Source organism: Bombina bombina, chromosome 9, assembly GCF_027579735.1.
Source record: "Bombina bombina isolate aBomBom1 chromosome 9, aBomBom1.pri, whole genome shotgun sequence".
Taxonomy (NCBI): domain Eukaryota; kingdom Metazoa; phylum Chordata; class Amphibia; order Anura; family Bombinatoridae; genus Bombina; species Bombina bombina.
In genome coordinates this window covers 85,871,345-85,893,156 of record NC_069507.1, presented here as the reverse complement: position 1 = coordinate 85,893,156, position 21,812 = coordinate 85,871,345, and the positions used below count along the sequence as shown (strand labels likewise).

General features: G+C 40.5%; 1 protein-coding gene across 2 annotated transcripts in view; it reads left to right on the top strand.

Annotated features, from left to right (window-relative positions):
- The window catches only part of FAM13C (family with sequence similarity 13 member C), a 564,754-nt gene that overhangs the window by 435,358 nt on the left and 107,584 nt on the right, over window positions 1-21,812 (top strand). For both annotated transcript variants that reach the window (XM_053692240.1, XM_053692239.1), the window contains exon 10: window positions 1,527-1,732. In XM_053692240.1, the coding sequence (XP_053548215.1) occupies window positions 1,527-1,732 (206 nt within the window). The remainder of the gene's footprint in view (window positions 1-1,526; window positions 1,733-21,812) is intronic.

Genomic DNA, 21,812 nt, shown 5'->3' with positions numbered 1-21,812 from the left:
GCCTAACTAACGCCTAGATTTTGAGTTTGACAGTAGCCGTCAAAAGCAGCGTTAAGGGGTCCTAACGCTGCTTTTTAACGCCCGCTGGTATTTAGAGTCAGGCAGGAAAGGGTCTACCGCGACTCGAGGCTACCGCAGATACCCTTACGTCAATTGCGTATCCTATCTTTTCATTGGGATTTGCCTAACGCTGGTATTACAAGTCTTGGAAGAAGTGAGCAGTAGAGCCTCTACCGACAAGACTCCTACCGTCAAAAAAGTCAGTAGTTAAGAGTTTTATGGTCTAACGCGGGAACATAAAGCTCTTAACTACTGTGCTATAAAGTACACTAACACCCATAAACTACCTATGAACCCCTAAACCGAGGCCCCCCCACATCGCAAACCCTATAATACAATTTTTTAACCCCTAATCTGCCGCTCCGGACACCGCCGCAACCTACAATGTAACTATTAGTTATATTGTAGCTATATTAGGGTTTATTTTATAGGTAAGTATTTCGTTTTAAATAGGAATAATTTATTTAATTATAGTAAAATTATTTAGATTAATTTAAATTATATTTAACTTTAGGGGGTGTTAGGGTTAGACTTAGGTTTAGGGGTTAATAACTTTAATATAGTAGCAGCGACGTTAGGGGCATGAGATTAGGGGTTAATAATTGTAGGTAGGTGGCGGCGATGTTAGGGAGGGCAAATTAGGGGTTAATACAATTTATTATAGTGTTTGCGAGGCGGGAGTGCGGCGGTTTAGGGGTTAATACATTTATTATAGTGGCGGCGAGGTCCGGTCGGCAGATTAGGGGTAAAAAAGTGTAGGTAGGTGGCAGCGACGTTGGGGGGGCAGATTAGGGGGTTATAAATATAATATAGGTGTCGGTGATGTTAGGGGCAGCAGATTAGGGGTTCATAGCGATAATGTAGGTTGCGGCGGTGTCCGGAGCGGCAGATTAGGGGTTAATAATATAATGCAGGTGTCAGCGATAGCGGGGGCGGCAGATTAGGGGTTAATAAGTGTAAGGTTAGGGGTGTTTAGACTCGGGGTTCATGTTAGGGTGTTAGGTGTAGACTTAGAAAGTGTTTCCCCATAGGAAACAATGGGTCTGCGTTAAGAGCTGAGCGCTGCTTATTTGCAGGTGTTAGTTTGTTTTTTTCAGTCATCTCAGCCCCATTGTTTCCTATAGGGATATCGTGCACAAGCACGTTTTTCCAGCTTACCGCTACCGTAAGCAACGCTGGTATTGAGGGTTGAAGTGGAGCTAAATTATGCTCAACGCTCCCTTTTCTGAGGCTAACGCAGCCATTCAGACAACTCGTAATACCAGCGTTGTCTTAAGGGTGCGCTGGGAAAAAAAGGAGCGTTAGCACCGCGGTTCTTTACCGGCTAAACTCTAAATCCAGGCGTAAAAATGGTATTCAGCAAGGATACCAAGAAAACACAAATTTAATAGAAGTAAATTAGACTTTACTGTCCCTTAACTGTATTTTGTTTTGCAATTTTTTTCATGTTGTTGCTTCTTTAACAGAACTTAAACTCAAAATGTCTGAAGATCAAAATGCACCAAATTCTTCACAAAATAGTGTTTATGGCGAAAGGTCTGTACTATCAGTTTCACCAGAACAACACGGAGCTCCAAGTACTTCTAGATCTTCTGTAGAGGAAACTGTAGACACCGTCTGGAAACGTCTAAAGGAAAAGAGACAGTTACTTAATCTCCCTGAGAATTTAAAGGTACAGTATTCTGTTATCCAGCAGTCTGTTTGCACACTGATATTAGTCCTTCCATGACTTTGTTCTTATTTAGTCCTTTATTTATTTTGTGTTAAAGGGGCATGAAACACCTCTTGTGTTTGTGTAAATATTGTGCTTGTCTTAACTAATATAGAGACCAAAAAGTAAGTTCTGTAACCTGCAAATACTACAAATAAAATAGCTGCTTTTAGTGGCGTTACCAAGGGTAGACACTACCCCCTAGCCCAGCATAATCCCCCCCCCCTTGTTCTCCCCTATTTATTACCATGCATCATTTTGCTGCAAAGTACCTCCAGCACCACCCATTTCTGTCCACAACACATGCAGGCTCCTCCCAGCCCCACCCTTCCCATTGTAACCCTGCCCCTCTATCGGCTTATTAACACAAAACAATTGTGGCCATCTGGGAAGCAATCACCTATATTTAAAGGGATATGAAACCAAATGTTTTTTCTTTTTATAATTCAGATAGAACATACAATTTCAAAACATCTTTCTAATTTACTTCCATTATCAAATTTTCTTCCTTCTCTTAGTATCCTTTGTTTTAAAAGCAGTGACATTTGTTAGGAGCGTGCACGTGTCTGGAGCCCTATATGGCATCAATTTTGCAAGAATGTTATCCATTTGCAACAACATTAGATGGCAGCACTATTTCCTGCCATGTAGTTCTCCAGACGCCTACCTACGTATCGCTTCAATAAAGAATATCATGTGAATTAAGCCAATTTGATACTAAAAGTAAATTGGAAACTTTTCTTCTGTTATGTGTGATCAGTCCACGGGTCATCATTACTTCTGGGATATAACTCCTCCCCAACAGGAAATGCAAGAGGATTCACCCAGCAGAGCTGCATATAGCTCCTCCCCTCTACGTCACTCCCAGTCATTCTCTTGCACCCAACAACTAGATAGGATGTGTGAGAGGACTATGGTGATTATACTTAGTTTTTATAACTTCAATCAAAAGTTTGTTATTTTACAATAGCACCGGAGCGTGTTATTGCCTCTCTGGCAGAGTTTGAAGAAGAATCTACCAGAGTTTTTACTATGATTTTAACCGGAGTAGTTAAGATCATATTGCTGTTTCTCGGCCATCTGAGGGAGGTAAAAGCTTCAGATCAGGGGACAGCGGGCAGATGAATCTGCATTGAGGTATGTAGCAGTTTTTATTTTCTGAATGGAATTGATGAGAAAATCCTGCCATACCGTTATAATGACATGTATGTATACTCTACACTTCAGTATTCTGGGGATGGTATTTCACCGGAATTACTCTGTTAAAAGTACATTAAACCTTTTAATAGGTATTTATTATGTTAAACGTTTTTGCTGGAATGTAGAATCGTTTGCATTTTCTGAGGTACTGAGTGAATAAATATTTGGGCATTATTTTTCCACTTGGCAGTTGCTTGTTTTAATTGTGACAGTTTCGTTTCTCTCTCACTGCTGTGTGTGAGGGGGAGGGGCCGTTTTTGGCGCTCTTTGCTACGCATCAAAAAATTCCAGTCAGTTACTCTTGTATTTCCTGCATGATCCGGTTCATCTCTAACAGAACTCAGGGGTCTTCAAACTTCTTTGGAGGGAGGTAGATTCTCTCAGCAGAGCTGTGAGACTTATATATTGACTGTGATTAAAAACGTTGCTCTGTAATTTTTATGTTTCAAATTTAATTATTGTTACTTTACTAATGGGAACAAACCTTTGCTAAAAGTTGTGTTGTTTTTAAGGATTGATGCTATAACTGTCTTTCAGTTCATTATTTCAACTGTCATTTAATCATTTAATCGTTTAGTGCTTCTTTGAGGCACAGTACGTTTTTGTTAAATAAGATTGTAACCAAGTTGCAAGTTTATTGCTAGTGTGTTAAACATGTCTGATTCAGAGGAAGATATCTGTGTCATTTGTTCCAATGCCAAGGTGGAGCCCAATAGAAATTTATGTACTAACTGTATTGATGCTACTTTAAATAAAAGCCAATCTGTACAAATTGAACAAATTTCACCAAACAGCGAGGGGAGAGTTATGCCGACTAACTCGCCTCACGTGTCAGTACCTGCATCCCCCGCCCGGGAGGTGCGTGATATTATGGCGCCTAGTACATCTGGGCGGCCATTACAGATAACATTACAAGATATGGCTACTGTTATGACTGAAGTTTTGGCTAAGTTACCAGAACTAAGAGGCAAGCGTGATCACTCTGGGGTGAGAACAGAGTGCGCTGATAATACTAGGGCCATGTCTGATACTGCGTCACAGCTTGCAGAACATGAGGACGGAGAGCTTCATTCTGTGGGTGATGGTTCTGATCCAAACAGATTGGATTCAGATATTTCAAATTTTAAATTTAAATTGGAGAACCTCCGTGTATTACTAGGGGAGGTTTTAGCGGCTCTTAATGATTGTAACACTGTTGCAATACCAGAAAAATTGTGTAGGTTGGATAAATACTTTGCGGTACCGGCGAGTACTGACGTTTTTCCTATACCTAAGAGACTAACTGAAATTGTTACTAAGGAGTGGGATAGACCCGGTGTGCCGTTCTCACCCCCTCCAATATTTAGAAAGATGTTTCCAATAGACGCCACCACACGGGACTTATGGCAAACGGTCCCTAAGGTGGAGGGAGCAGTTTCTACTTTAGCTAAGCGTACCACTATCCCGGTGGAGGATAGCTGTGCTTTTTCAGATCCAATGGATAAAAAATTAGAGGGTTACCTTAAGAAAATGTTTGTTCAACAAGGTTTTATATTGCAACCCCTTGCATGCATCGCGCCGATTACGGCTGCGGCAGCATTTTGGATTGAGTCTCTGGAAGAGAACCTTAGTTCAGCTACGCTGGACGACATTACGGACAGGCTTAGAGTCCTTAAACTAGCTAATTCATTCATTTCGGAGGCCGTAGTACATTTAACCAAACTTACGGCTAAGAACTCAGGATTCGCCATTCAGGCACGTAGGGCGCTGTGGCTAAAATCCTGGTCAGCTGATGTAACTTCTAAGTCCAAATTACTTAATATACCTTTCAAGGGGCAAACTTTATTTGGGCCCGGTTTGAAAGAAATTATCGCTGACATTACAGGAGGTAAGGGCCACGCCCTGCCTCAAGACAAAGCCAAAGCTAAGGCTAGACAGTCTAATTTTCGTCCCTTTCGGAATTTCAAAGCAGGAGCAGCATCAACTTCCACTGCACCAAAACAGGAAGGAGCTGTTGCTCGTTACAGACAAGGCTGGAAACCTAACCAGTCCTGGAACAAGGGCAAGCAGGCCAGGAAACCTGCTGCTGCCCCAAAGACAGCATGAACTGAGGGCCCCCGATCCGGGACCGGATCTAGTGGGGGGCAGACTCTCTCTCTTCGCCCAGGCTTGGGCAAGAGATGTTCAGGATCCCTGGGCGCTAGAGATCATATCTCAGGGATACCTTCTAGACTTCAAATTCTCTCCCCCAAGAGGGAGATTTCATCTGTCAAGGTTGTCAACAAACCAGATAAAGAAAGAAGCGTTTCTACGCTGTGTACAAGATCTGTTATTAATGGGAGTGATCCATCCGGTTCCGCGGTCGGAACAAGGACAAGGGTTTTACTCAAACCTGTTTGTGGTTCCCAAAAAAGAGGGAACTTTCAGGCCAATCTTGGATTTAAAGATCCTAAACAAATTCCTAAGAGTTCCATCGTTCAAAATGGAAACTATTCGGACAATCTTACCCATGATCCAAAAGGGTCAGTACATGACCACAGTGGATTTAAAGGATGCTTACCTTCACATACCGATTCACAAAGATCATTACCGGTATCTAAGGTTTGCCTTCTTAGACAGGCATTACCAGTTTGTAGCTCTTCCATTCGGATTGGCTACGGCTCCAAGAATCTTCACAAAGGTTCTGGGTGCACTTCTGGCGGTACTAAGACCGCGAGGAATTTCGGTAGCTCCGTACCTAGACGACATTCTGATACAAGCTTCAAGCTTTCAAACTGCCAAGTCTCATACAGAGTTAGTTCTGGCATTTCTAAGGTCGCATGGATGGAAAGTGAACGAAAAGAAGAGTTCTCTTTTTCCTCTCACAAGAGTTCCATTCTTGGGGACTCTTATAGATTCTGTAGAAATGAAGATTTATCTGACAGAAGACAGATTAACAAAGCTTCTAAATGCATGCCGTGTCCTTCATTCCATTCAACTCCCGTCAGTAGCTCAATGCATGGAGGTGATCGGCTTAATGGTAGCAGCAATGGACATAGTACCCTTTGCACGTCTACATCTCAGACCGCTGCAATTGAGCATGCTGAGTCAGTGGAATGGGGATTACTCAGACTTGTCCCCTACTCTGAATCTGGATCAAGAGACCAGAAACTCTCTTCTATGGTGGCTTTCTCGGCCACATCTGTCCAGGGGGATGCCATTCAGCAGGCCGGACTGGACAATTGTAACAACAGACGCCAGCCTACTAGGTTGGGGCGCTGTCTGGAATTCTCTGAAGGCTCAGGGACAATGGAATCAGGAGGAAAGTCTCCTGCCAATAAACATTCTGGAATTAAGAGCAGTTCTCCATGCCCTTCTGGCTTGGCCCCAGTTAAAAACTCGGGGGTTCATCAGGTTTCAGTCGGACAACATCACGACTGTAGCTTACATCAACCATCAAGGAGGGACAAGAAGCTCCCTAGCAATGATGGAAGTATCAAAGATAATTCGCTGGGCAGAGTCTCACTCTTGCCACCTGTCAGCAATCCACATCCCGGGAGTGGAGAACTGGGAGGCGGATTTCTTGAGTCGCCAGACTTTTCATCCGGGGGAGTGGGAACTTCATCCGGAGGTCTTTGCCCAAATACTTCGACGTTGGGGCAAACCAGAGATAGATCTCATGGCGTCTCGAGACCAGAACGCCAAACTTCCTCGCTACGGGTCCAGATCCAGGGATCCGGGAGCGGTTCTGATAGATGCTTTGACAGCACCTTGGAACTTCGGGATGGCTTATGTGTTTCCACCCTTCCCGCTGCTTCCTCGATTGATTGCCAAAATCAAACAGGAGAGAGCATCAGTGATTCTAATAGCGCCTGCATGGCCACGCAGGACTTGGTATGCAGATCTAGTGGACATGTCATCCTGTCCGCCTTGGTCTCTACCTCTAAGACAGGACCTTCTGATACAGGGTCCATTCAAACATCAAAATCTAACTTCTCTGAAGCTGACTGCTTGGAAATTGAACGCTTGATTTTATCAAAACGTGGTTTTTCTGAGTCGGTTATTGATACCCTGATACAGGCTAGGAAGCCTGTTACCAGAAGGATTTACCATAAGATATGGCGTAAATACCTATACTGGTGCGAATCCAAAGGTTACTCCTGGAGTAAGGTTAGGATTCCTAGGATATTGTCCTTTCTACTAGAAGGTTTAGAAAAGGGTTTATCGGCTAGCTCATTAAAGGGACAGATCTCAGCTCTGTCCATCTTGTTACACAGGCGTCTGTCAGAAAATCCAGACGTCCAGGCCTTTTGTCAGGCTTTAGCTAGGATCAAGCCTGTGTTTAAAACTGTTGCTCCGCCATGGAGTTTAAACTTAGTTTTTAACGTTTTACAGGGTGTTCCGTTTGAACCCCTTCATTCCATTGATATAAAATTGTTATCTTGGAAAGTTCTGTTTTTAATGGCTATTTCCTCGGCTCGAAAGAGTCTCTGAGTTATCAGCCTTACATTGTGATTCTCCTTATCTGATTTTTCACTCAGACAAGGTAGTTCTGCGTACTAAACCTGGGTTCTTACCTAAGGTAGTCACTAACAGGAATATCAATCAAGAGATTGTTGTTCCATCCTTGTGTCCAAATCCTTCTTCAAAGAAGGAACGTCTTCTACACAATCTGGATGTAGTTCGTGCCCTCAAGTTCTACTTGCAGGCAACTAAGGATTTTCGACAAACGTCTTCCCTGTTTGTCGTGTACTCTGGTCAGAGGAGAGGTCATAAGGCTTCGGCTACCTCTCTCTCCTTCTGGCTTCGTAGCATAATTCGTTTAGCCTATGAGACTGCTGGACAGCAGCCTCCTGAAAGAATTACAGCTCATTCTACTAGAGCTGTGGCTTCCACTTGGGCCTTTAAGAATGAGGCCTCTGTTGAACAGATTTGCAAGGCTGCAACTTGGTCTTCGCTTCATACTTTTTCCAAATTTTACAAATTTGACACTTTTGCTTCTTCGGAGGCTATTTTTGGGAGAAAGGTTCTTCAGGCAGTGGTTCCTTCTGTATAATGAGCCTGCCTATCCCTCCCGTCATCCGTGTACTTTTGCTTTGGTATTGGTATCCCAGAAGTAATGATGACCCGTGGACTGATCACACATAACAGAAGAAAACATAATTTATGCTTACCTGATAAATTCCTTTCTTCTGTTGTGTGATCAGTCCACGGCCCGCCCTGTTTTAAGGCAGGTAAATATCTTTTAAATTATACTCCAGTCACCACTTCACCCTTGGTTTCTCCTTTCTCGTTGATTCTTGGTCGAATGACTGGGAGTGACGTAGAGGGGAGGAGCTATATGCAGCTCTGCTGGGTGAATCCTCTTGCATTTCCTGTTGGGGAGGAGTTATATCCCAGAAGTAATGATGACCCGTGGACTGATCACACAACAGAAGAAAGGAATTTATCAGGTAAGCATAAATTATGTTTTTTAAAATTGTATGCACTGTCTCAATCACAAAATACGTTTTTGGGGATTTCATATTTCTTTAATTTCTTTCCTATGGCATGGAGAGTCAACAAAACATTCTAATTATTAGTGGGATATTAACTCCTGGCCAGCAGGAGGAGGCAAAGAGCACCCCAGCAGAGCTGTTAATTATCACTTCCCTTACCCATAACCCCCAATCATTCTCTTTGCCTTGATCATGGGAAGATGGCAAAGATGGTGTCTGAAGATTTTAATCCTTTTAATGGGTTTTGCTCTACGCTCACTTTTTTTCACGTTTGTAAAAACCCGTAATACCAGCGCTGTCTGTAAGTGAGCGGTGAGCATAAACTGCTCGTTAGCACCGCACCCCTCCTAACGCAAAACTTGTCATCTAGATGTTAGGTTGGGGATTTTTGCTTTTTGACCTCTCGCAAGAGAGGATGATACAGAGCACAATTTTTAAAATAAAACCAAGAGGAGGTGTAATCTCCTGTGAAATAAAAAGTTAAAAATAAAACTTTTTTTCTAATTTTTAAAATATTTTATGAATCAATTCTGAATGAAAAAAACTTTAGTTATGATAAATAAAACTCTCATTCTAGGGGTCTTACATATTCCATTTAAATGTCTTTTATGTGACATTTTGCAGGGAAATCAAAATCATGAACATTCCAATCCATTAAAAAAAACAGTAGAACATCCAATGCACCGCATGGTGTTGTAATGGCATTGCATAACTGCATTTCAAATTTATTAAAGGGACATCAAACACTTTGAGATGTCAATATAAAATGATAAATTGTATATATAAAAAAACTCTGCAATATACTTTCATTCTTTATTTTGTCCCCCTTTCCTGAAATTCCTTGCTGAAATTGTGAGCTTTTCAGTTCCTCTTAGAAATAGAAGTGCAGAACAGTTATATTCCACACAGTCATTGGCTGGACACTCTAGTGACATATTTATAACTGCCCCTAATTGGCCACAGCAGAGAAGGTAACCTAAGTTACAACCTGGCAGCTCCCATTGTTTTATAGACACTGAAACTTTACATTTATTTTGTCAATATTTAAACAGCTAATGAGATTTAAAAAAATACATCTACATGTTAGTCATGGACTAATCTTTTCTTTGAATTCATTATTTTATCTAGCATTTATTTAGTGTTTAATATCCCTTTTTTATAAGCATTTTTGCACTATGCTTTGAGTATACCCAGGTATGCCACGTGCATTTGCATCTGATGCACGCACAGGTTTCAAGCTTGCTATTGTGTTCGAAGTGTGTGAATATTGCCTACCTCTGAAGAAATAAGCCAAAAATAGAACTAAATTCTTACAACACATCTTAATTCTCATATACATTTTGGTATCTTGCTAGTGAGTTTTTTTTTATGCTTATGAGGCATGTCCACTAATAAAACTTGGGAGTTTTCCTTGACAGCCAGTGAGCAGTTAGTCCTTAAAGGGACATGAAACAAATGAATTTCCTTCAAGATTCAGATGGAGCATACAGTTTATTTAAAACTTTTGTTTTCAATTTATTTCTGTTATCACAGTTACTTTGTTCCCCCTAAACCCTTTGTTGAACAGCATACCTGGATAGGCTCAGGTGGGTGCATGATAAAAAAGCACTTTGTGACCGCAGTTTAGCAAGTGTTATATATTGTGCAAATTTTCTCCACTTTAGTATTTAACAGTATATAACAACTGCAGCTATATAGTACTCCAGACACATGCATGCCTCCTAAACCTACCTACATGTTTTTCAACAAAGGATACAAAGGGAACAAAGAAAATATGATAATAGAAGTAAATTTAAAAAGAAGTTTTTTAATTGTATCCTGAAATGTATGGGAATCATGTCCCTTTAAGCATCAGGTGTATACAGAAATTCACAAGCGTGGTACATGATGATAGCACATTGCACATTCTACCTATTCGTTATCTTTCAAACAAACCCGAGTAAAGAAATACCAAAATGTGATTTACACATTATTATACAATCTGGTTATTAATATATAAATAAAAAATACATAATACTATGATTTTTACTTTTATGCCATTTAAGTTTAATAGCTAAATAACTAAAATATATATTTGGGCCTAGGTAGTAATTTGGGTAGGGTCAGCATATGTTTAGAGGTATTTCAATAGCACAATACCTCTCCTATCATTATTAAAAATCATTGTCATGGCTGCTTTTTTTATTTTATTTTTTTCACTCAGGTTTTCTCTTAAGGGGACGTTACATAATTTGTTTTTGTATGTTGCTTTAAAAAATTATATCTATAGAAAATTCACAGCGCTAAAAAATGTGCTACTTTATTTTTTTTTTTTTTAAACACCTTGTGGCGTATGGGATTGCTCACCAATGTGAGTTTTACTATCAGCCAGTGAGGTTCAGTTGTGCACAAAACGTACATTACCTGCTAGATTCATTATCAGTTTAAATGTTTAGCATAAACTTTTCATGTGCACGTAAGAATTTGTTAGTTTAACCCCTTAACGACCGAGGACGTGCAGGGTACGTCCTCAAAAAAAAAAAAAGGCAGTTAACGCCTGAGGACGTACCCTGCACGTCCTCGGTGTGGAAAGCAGCTGGAAGCGATCCTGCTCACTTCCAGCTGCTTTCCGGTTATTGCAGTGATGCCTCGATATGGAGGCATCCTGCAATAACCGTTTTAAGCCATCCGGTGCAGAGAGAGCCACTCTGTGGCCCTCTCTGCACCGGAGATCAGTGGCTTACAGCGTTGGTGGGTGGGAGCCGGACCGGGAGGCGGGTGGCGGCCATCGATGGCCCTAGTGGTGTGGAGGGGGGCGGGATCGTGGGCGGGGATGCCAGGGGGCGCACACTGACGCGGGCGCGTGCATGGGAGGGTGGGGGCGGGCGCGTGCATGGGAGGGTGGGGGCGGGCGCGTGCATGGGAGGGTGGGGGCGGGCGCGTGCATGGGAGGGTGGGGGCGGGCGCGTGCATGGGGAGAGAGCGGGTGGGAACCGCTACACACAGAAAAAATAGTGTAGGAAAATGGAAAAAAATAGTATAAAAAAATAAACAAAGCGGGGTTGGTCTGTGGGGAGGGGGAAGCTACACTACAGAAAAAGCGGGCAAAAAATAAAAAAAAACATATTTTTTTGCAAACTGGGTACTGGCAGACAGCTGCCAGTACCCAAGATGGCCCCCAATAAGGCAGAGGGGAGGGTTAGACAACGGTTTTGGGGGGGATCAGGGAGGTTGGGGTTAAGGGGGGGGATCCTACACAGTAGCATATGTAAATATGCTAAAAAAATGTTTATTATTTTTAAAAACCCTTTTATTTTAGTACTGGCAGACTTTCTGCCAGTACTTAAGATGGCGGGGACAATTGTGGGGTGGGGGAGGGAAGGGAGCTGTTTGGGAGGGATCAGGGGGTGGGATGTTTCAGGTGGGAGGCTGATCTCTACACTAAAGCTAAAATTAACCCTACAAACTCCCTAATTAACCCCTTCACTGCTAGCCATAATACACGTGTGAGACGCAGCAGCATTTAGCGGCCTTCTAATTACCAGAAAGCAACGCCAAAGTCATATATGTCTGCTATTTCTGAACAAAGGGGATCCCAGAGAAGCATTTACAACCATTTGTGCCATAATTGCACAAGCTGTTTGTAAATGATTTCAGTGAGAAACCTAAAATTGTGAAATATTTTACGGTTTTTTTTTTTATTTGATCGCATTTGGCAGTGAAATGGTGGCATGAAATATACCAAAATGGGCCTAGATCAATACTTGGGGTCGTCTACTACACTACAGCTAAAATTAACCCTACAAGCTCCCTAAAAGCTCCCTAATTAACCCCTTAACTGCTGGGCATAATACACGTGTGGTGCGCAGTGGCATTTAGCGGCCTTCTAATTACCAAAAAGCAATGCCAAAGCCATATATGTCTGCTATTTCTGAACAAAGGGGATCCCAGAGAAGAATTTACAACCATTTATGCCATAATTGCACAAGCTGTTTGTAAATAATTTCAGTGAGAAACTGAAAGTTTGTGAAAAAATTTGTGAAAAAGTGAACGATTTTTTTGTATTTGATCGCATTTGGCGGTGAAATGGTGGTATGAAATATACCAAAATTGACCTAGATCAATACTTTGGGATGTCTACTAAAAAAATGTATATACATATCAAGGGATAGTCAGGGATTCCTGACAGATATCAGTGTTCTAACGTAACTAGCGATAATTTTGAAAAAAAAAATGGTTTGAAAATAGCAAAGTGCTACTTGTATTTATGACCCTATAACTTGCAAAAAAAGCAAAGAACATGTAAACATTGGGTATTTCTAAACTCAGGACAAAATTTAGAAACTATTTAGCATGGGTGTTTTTTGGTGGTTGTAGATATGTAACAGATTTTGGGGGTCAAAGTTAGAAAAAGTGTGTTTTTTTTTTTTCCATTTTTCCTCATATTTTATAAAAATTTTTATAGTAAATTATAAGATATGATGAAAATAATGGTATCTTTAGAAAGTGCATTTAATGGCGAGAAAAACGGTATATAATATGTGTGGGTACAGTAAATGAGCAAGAGGAAAATTACAGCTAAACACAAACACCGCAAAAATGTAAAAATAGCCTTGGTCCCAAACGGACAGAAAATGGAAAAGTGATGTGGTCATTAAGGGGTTAATGTATCTTTAACCTGGATGACTGTCTACTTCCTTCCTTGCCCTGCAGAAAGGTATCTCACCTTCCCTTTCCCGTGTGAGCATATTTCCCATATTTCTTTGCTCGATTACTTCTGTTTGTTGCCCCATATCCATTATACTTTCTGACCGATTCTCATCTTTTCTACCCTGTTTCCCCCCACTAATGCCCTGACTGGCTGAATCCCTCTTCCCTTACATCATGATGGACTTTCTTCTCTTCTAAGGCCAGTTGACTCTGTGCACCTGGCTGACTGATTCCTTCCATCCTTGTGCTGTCTGGATCCTTTTAGATGTTGATGATCTTGACTCCCTTATCCATTGAGCTTATGTTTGGCTAACATCCACATCTTTGTGTACCTTAGCTGGCTGACTCCTTTTTCTTGACCAAGTGACTTTTTTCCCTCTCTTGCCATGGCTAGCTGGCATCCTCTTCATTTGACATAACTTTATATCTTGCCTTTGCTAACTTTCACTTTTCTTACTAGTTGATTCCTCCTTCCTTTCCCCTGGTTGACTAATTCCTTCTATCCTTCACTTGGCTGGTATAGGGTCTCTTCTTTTGCTTTGTCTTGCTGACTCATTCTCATTTGTCCTTGCTGGTTCCTTTATCACTTGCCTAGGGTGGCAGGCTTCCCACTCCTATGCAGTGGCTGTGTAATTCCCTACTTTCTGGCTCCCTTTTCTCCTGGTTGGCTGACACCCTCTTCTTTGGTCTGGCTTGCTGACTTACACCTTTTGTCCTGGCTGACTGGAGTCCTCCTTTGTACCAACTGGCTGACTCCTTCCCTTTTCCCCTTGATTTGCTTCTTATCACTTGACCAGACTTCCTCCTTTAACATGCTCTTGCTGGCTGACTTCTGCCCTTGCCCATACTGATGTCTTCATTTGCCCTAACTAGGTGACTTCCTTATTTGCCCTGTTTTGATTAACTTCCTCTTCTTTTCCCCTAGGTAGCTGACTTCCTTATTTGCCCTCTTTGACTGATTTTCTCTTCTTTTCCCCTAGTTGGCTGACTTCCTCCTTTGCTGTAGTTGACTTAATCCCTCTATCTTTGCACTGGCTAGCTGACTCCCCTCCTTTTCTCTGCCTGACTGACCCTTCTCCTATGCACTGATTGACACTCACTGTCTGATTCTGCTGTTTGCGCTGATTAGGCCACCGTCCCTCCCTCTTTATTCAGTTTCTTTAAACATATGAGTTTATTCTTCTTAAAGGGACACTGAACCCAGATTTTTTCTTTTGTGATTCAGATAGAGCATGCAATTTTAGGCAACTTTCTAATTTACTCCTATTATCAAATGTTCTTCATTCTCTTGGTATGTTTATTTGAAAAGCAAGAATGTAAGTTTAGATGCCGGCCCATTTTTGGTGAACAAACTGGGTTGTCCTTGCTGATTGGACAGCACCAATAAACAAGTGCTGTCCATGGTCTGAACCAAAAATTTGCTGGCTCCTTAGCTTAGATTCCTTCTTTTTCAAATAAAGATAGCAAGAGAATGAAGAAAAATTGATAATAGAAGTAAATTAGAAAGTTGCTTAAAATTGCAGGCCCTATCTAGATCATTAAAGAAAAAAATTGGGTTCAGTGTCCCTTTAACCTAAAAGAGTATACAAAAAAACTGTCTCTTAACGCTTTATATGTGTGATAGTGATGACACAATGGATTGAAAATTATCTCTAGAATATGGGTTCTCATCTGTGTGGTAATGTGTAATAGTACATAAGATTTAGGGCTAGATTACAAGTGGAGGGCTAAATTATCACATCATTTGCCTGTTGGCGTGCGCGGGATAAATAAACAGCCATTATAAGTGCAACCCGAGCGTAACCCGACGTGCATAAAAAAGCTTACTTCTAGCGCAGTTAACGTTTGAGCGGGGGCGTTGTAATCTGGCCCTTAGATTCTAATTGGTTAGGCAAGAGAAGCAACTTATAATAAATAGTCTTTTCACTTGGCAACAAACTGGTTAAATATTGATGAAGGCTTGCTAAAATGTTTTAACTCAATTTTTTTTAGTTAAATAATCAATTCTTGATCTGTCTGATTAACAATTTCACATTTGTGACATATTTTCAAACAGTAGTAATCATGAACAAACAAACTGATAATAATGTTTTACTTTTGTTCCATCGGTTAAAAGTGTGACTTAAGCAACATTTTTTAACGTTTCATTAAATTAACATACAGTGGTGTTTTATTAAAATTTGAATAAATGTGTGAATACGTAAAAATTTTATTTATTTTTTTTTTAAATAAAAGTCAAGAAAAGCTATGTGAAGTATGCCAAAACTGTCTTCATAAGGGTTGTTAAATTAGGTAAACCTAAGAAATCATGTGAAGCTTTTTTAAAAAATAAATAAAACAAATCTAATGGATTAGAATATTGCATGTGAGGGGTATTGCTATGTTGCCTGATGGGTTTGAATGGCTTCAATTTTGAAAATCTCTGGAAAACTCATTTGAAGATATATTTTGTCAGATTGAAATGTGGGACAAAACTCTATTACACTGTCATGAGTACACCTGAGCTTGGGTGGGGTGCTTTAACCAATGGAAGATGGTCAGTCTCCCTGTATTTATAAATATAAATACAAATACACACCTTACAAAAAGTTTATATACATCTTTGGGAGTGCTGCCAATGAGACCAAATAGTTACACAAAACAGAGGGTACTGGCGCACATCCATTTGCCTGCAAAAAACACCTATGCTTTTATATTAATAACTGGGATCTTATTCACACAATATGGCCATATTCTGCTTAGCCAGTCACCAACTTACAAGGTGTCCCAAATGTTGACTGGCCCTAACACTACAGAACTTTACCTTAATGGGCTGAATCATTTCTACTTTTTCTCTTTTATAATGCTGTGACCCCCTTTATAGTTCACAGAAAGACCCCACAACTCTAACCCTATGGATGTGTATTGTGCTGTATAAGTTTGCCGCTTCTTGGTTGCTTTAGTGAGTGTGTTTTTGGCTTGTTGAATAAAGTGTGATACATTTTCACTTGGCTTACTGCACTTAGATCTCCCTTGTGTGGCGCTTCTGCTTTTTTGCCATAACAGAGATGTGTGTGTGTGTGTGTGTGTGTGTATATATATATATATATAATCAGACAATGTATGATGATTAGGAAAAGAAACATACTAGCATTGAAAAATAAAACCCAACAAGGAGGGTTAAACTCTTATGACTCAGATAAAGCACATACTTTTAGACAACTTTTCAATTCACTTCCATTATCTAAACCCTCATATTATTTTTATATGCACACTTTCTGAGGCATCAGATCCTACTGAGCATGTGCAAGATTCACAGACTATACGTATATGCATTTTATGATTGGCTGATGGCTGTCACATGATGCAGTGGGAGGGAAAATAGAACTAACTTTAAAACTTGTCTGAAAAAAATCTTCTACTCCATTTTAAATTTAAATTCAAAAGTGCTTTTGCATTGTCTTTTTATAATGCATTTACTGATTATGCTATTCTACTGTGCTTAGTGGTCCTTTAAAGGGACAGTCAAGTAAAAAAAAAACTTTCATGAGTTAAATATAGGGCATGTAATTTTAAACAACTTTCCATTTTACTTTTATCAATTTTGCTTTGTTCTCTTGGTATTCTTAGTTGAAAGCTAAACCTAGGAGGTTCATATGCTAATTTCTTAGACCTTGAAGACCGCCTCTAATCTGAAAGCATTTTGACAGTTTTTCACCACTAGAGGGCGTTAGTTCATGTGTTTCATATAGATAACATTGAGCTCAGGCATGTGAAGCTCCTAGGAGTGAGCACTGATTGGCTAAAATGGATGTCTGTCAAAAGAACTGAAATAAGGGGGCAGTTTGCAGAGGCTTAAATACAAGGTAATTACAGAGGTAAAAAATGTATTTATATAACTGTGTTGGTTATGCAAAACTGGGGAATGGGTAATAAAGGGATATCTACCTTTTTAAACAACAAACATTCTGGTGTTGACTGTCCCTTTAAGAAAGAGACATTAGTAATAAAGAGGAAATATGATGAAGCTTTAGAGGCTAATGCTTTGGTCGTATCTGTGTCTCACCGGTTACTTGCAAGTAAACAATGACTGCTGCATAATTTACCTGTACAAATGGAAATAGAAATAAATGTTTTATTGATTTGCTCTGAGGAACATGTAATACACTCCATTTATAAATGGTGTCAATATCAAACTCTCCTCTCATTTAGGATGGCATAAAAAGCCTGCAATGTGTATAGGAATATAGGCTACATCTATTTTCTTTTAGTCTACAACTTATACTACCAAGAATGATGCATCTCAAATGTGAGATGCAGAATATGTTTATGCCCATATTGTTATTTACAAAAAAGTATTTTATGCCAGAAGTACTGTAGTTTTGCAGTCCTTGTCATCAAGATAAATAGAATTAAATGCAAACTTACAAAAGCAACCTCTTTCCAACTGGTATGGTGAAAGCCCTCAAAGTACAGCGTTCCTTCTCTCTCCCTCCTCGCTAATCAGATGGATAAGGCAGATGCATAACACTTATTGAAGAAATATGGGAGCAAAAATGTAACTTTTATGATTCAGGTAGAGCGTAAAATTTAACAAAAAAATTACAAATTTAAGTTTCTGTTCATGTATTTGTTGTTGACACTTAGATCTTGTTAATCTGAAGCTCTCCGTTCTAGTGAGATTATCTAAGAAGTCTCATCAGTACTGAGAGGTCCTTTAAAGAATTTTAGAAAGTTATATTTTAGTTCCAGAGTTGTTTATCTCATGTAGAGCTCTGGATGCGAAGGAGAGACATATACTGTTCATTATAATATAATGCTATAAAAACACCCAAACATTTTGCAAGATTTCTCTCCAATCCACCAAGATTTTGACCATCAGGCCCTAAGAGTTCCTTTCCATCAGAGCATACTGAGATAGGTTCAGGAGAGTATGTATAACATTGTTAGAAACACTGTTGCAATACAGTGCTCAAGACACGTGCACGCTCCAGAGCTTATCCCAATATGCTATCATAGTCTACACTCTATGTGTATCACTGCTTTGTGGTCTCTATACATTCTATGTTAAACTTGAAAAGCTTCCAAATCCAGCAAATATCACTGGCCAATATATTTGTGACAATGTCACTAGTTTCTTGTTAACCAATCCATATACATAAAATGCTTCTCTATAAAAAGGTTTCTTTTGCATAACATATAATGCATAAGGATGGCTCAAATACTGTTGCAGCTTTAAAGAAACAGTGTACTTTACAATTGTTTCCCCTATAATGTCTTCCCAATGATTCATTTTACCAGCTGGAGGAATAGCACATTTACCTTTTTATTTTATTATTTGAAATAGCTGTTATTGCCTGTTTAAACAGCACCCTATTTATTAAAAATTCAATACTGCAGTAATAATTACAGAGAAGATATGTAAACAAGATCTAGCAGAAGAAATTAGCCTCAATGTGGGGGTGGGAGAGAGAGTTAATAAAATGTAAATGTTCAATTGTTATCTCAGACACAGCTAGATAAGGAACCTTTTTTATGTGGAGTGATAAGACAATGCTATCTGCTCTCTCTGCAAACTCTTTGTGGTTTTAAATAGCAAAAATGGCTATTTCTCCAACATAGGTGTGTCCGGTCCACGGCGTCATCCTTACTTGTGGGATATTCTCTTCCCCAAAAGGAAATGGCAAAGAGCCCAGCAAAGCTGGTCACATGATCCCTCCTAGGCTCCGCCTACCCCAGTCATTCTCTTTGCCGTTGTACAGGCAACATCTCCACGGAGATGGCTTAGAGTTTTTTAGTGTTTAACTGTAGTTTTTATTATTCAATCAAGAGTTTGTTATTTTGAAATAGTGCTGGTATGTACTATTTACTCAGAAACAGAAAAGAGATGAAGATTTCTGTTTGTATGAGGAATATGATTTTAGCAACCGTCACTAAAATCCATGGCTGTTCCACACAGGACTGTTGAGAGCAATTAACTTCAGTTGGGGGAACAGTGAGCAGTCTCTTGCTGCTTGAGGTATGACACATTCTAACAAGACGATGTAATGCTGGAAGCTGTCATTTTCCCTATGGGATCCGGTAAGCCATGTTTATTACGATCGTAAATAAGGGCTTCACAAGGGCTTATTAAGACTGTAGACTTTTTCTGGGCTAAATCGATTCATTATTAACACATATTTAGCCTTGAGGAATCATTTTATTTGGGTATTTTGATATAATAATATCGGCAGGCACTGTTTTAGACACCTTATTCTTTAGGGACTTTCCCAAAGCATAGGCAGAGCCTCATTTTCGCGCCGGTGTTGCGCACTTGTTTTTGAGAGGCATGGCATGCAGTCGCATGTGAGAGGAGCTCTGATACTTAGAAAAGACTTTCTGAAGGCGTCATTTGGTATCGTATTCCCCTTTGGGCTTGGTTGGGTCTCAGCAAAGCAGATACCAGGGACTGTAAAGGGGTTAAAGTTCAAAACGGCTCCGGTTCCGTTATTTTAAGGGTTAAAGCTTCCAAATTTGGTGTGCAATACTTTTAAGGCTTTAAGACACTGTGGTGAAAATTTGGTGAATTTTGAACAATTCCTTCATGTTTTTTCGCAATTGCAGTAATAAAGTGTGTTCAGTTTAAAATTTAAAGTGACAGTAACGGTTTTATTTTAAAACGTTTTTTGTACTTTGTTATCAAGTTTATGCCTGTTTAACATGTCTGAACTACCAGATAGACTGTGTTCTGAATGTGGGGAAGCCAGAATTCCTATTCATTTAAATAAATGTGATTTATGTGACAATGACAATGATGCCCAAGATGATTCCTCAAGTGAGGGGAGTAAGCATGGTACTGCATCATTCCCTCCTTCGTCTACACGAGTCTTGCCCACTCAGGAGGCCCCTAGTACATCTAGCGCGCCAATACTCCTTACTATGCAACAATTAACGGCTGTAATGGATAATTCTGTCAAAAACATTTTAGCCAAAATGAACACTTATCAGCGTAAGCGCGACTGCTCTGTTTTAGATACTGAAGAGCATGACGACGCTGATAATAATGTTTCTGAAGGGCCCCTAACCCAGTCTGATGGGGCCAGGGAGGTTTTGTCTGAGGGAGAAATTACTGATTCAGGGAACATTTCTCAACAAGCTGAACCTGATGTGATTACATTTAAATTTAAGTTGGAACATCTCCGCATTCTGCTTAAGGAGGTATTATCCACTCTGGATGATTGTGACAAGTTGGTCATCCCAGAGAAACTATGTAAAATGGACAGGTTCCTAGAGGTGCCGGGGCTCCCAGAAGCTTTTCCTATACCCAAGCGGGTGGCGGACATTGTTAATAAAGAATGGGAAAGGCCCGGTATTCCTTTCGTCCCTCCCCCCATATTTAAAAAATTGTTTCCTATGGTCGACCCCAGAAAGGACTTATGGCAGACAGTCCCCAAGGTCGAGGGAGCGGTTTCCACTTTAAACAAACGCACCACTATACCCATAGAGGATAGTTGTGCTTTCAAAGATCCTATGGATAAAAAATTAGAAGGTTTGCTTAAAAAGATGTTTGTTCAGCAGGGTTACCTTCTACAACCAATTTCATGCGTTGTCCCTGTCGCTACAGCCGCATGTTTCTGGTTCGATGAGCTGATAAAGGCGGTCGATAGTGATTCTCCTCCTTATGAGGAGATTATGGACAGAATCAATGCTCTCAAATTGGCTAATTCTTTTACCCTAGACGCCACTTTGCAATTGGCTAGGTTAGCGGCTAAGAATTCTGGGTTTGCTATTGTGGCGCGCAGAGCGCTTTGGTTGAAATCTTGGTCGGCTGATGCGTCTTCCAAGAACAAGCTACTTAACATTCCTTTCAAGGGGAAAACGCTGTTTGGCCCTGACTTGAAAGAGATTATCTCTGATATCACTGGGGGTAAGGGCCACGCCCTTCCTCAGGACCGGCCTTTCAAGGCAAAAAATAAACCTAATTTTCGTCCCTTTCGTAGAAACGGACCAGCCCAAAGTGCTACGTCCTCTAAGCAAGAGGGTAATACTTCTCAAGCCAAGCCAGCTTGGAGACCAATGCAAGGCTGGAACAAGGGAAAGCAGGCCAAGAAACCTGCCACTGCTACCAAGACAGCATGAAATGTTGGCCCCCGATCCGGGACCGGATCTGGTGGGGGGCAGACTCTCTCTCTTCGCTCAGGCTTGGGCAAGAGATGTTCTGGATCCTTGGGCGCTAGAAATAGTCTCCCAAGGTTATCTTCTGGAATTCAAGGGGCTTCCCCCAAGGGGGAGGTTCCACAGGTCTCAGTTGTCTTCAGACCACATAAAAAGACAGGCATTCTTACGTTGTGTAGAAGACCTGTTAAAAATGGGAGTGATTCATCCTGTTCCATTAAGAGAACAAGGGATGGGGTTCTACTCCAATCTGTTCATAGTTCCCAAAAAAGAGGGAACGTTCAGACCAATCTTAGATCTCAAGATCTTAAACAAGTTTCTCAAGGTTCCATCGTTCAAGATGGAAACCATTCGAACTATTCTTCCTTCCATCCAGGAAGGTCAATTCATGACCACGGTGGATTTAAAGGATGCGTATCTACATATTCCTATCCACAAGGAACATCATCGGTTCCTAAGGTTCGCATTCCTGGACAAGCATTACCAGTTTGTGGCGCTTCCTTTCGGATTAGCCACTGCTCCAAGGATTTTCACAAAGGTACTAGGGTCCCTTCTAGCTGTGC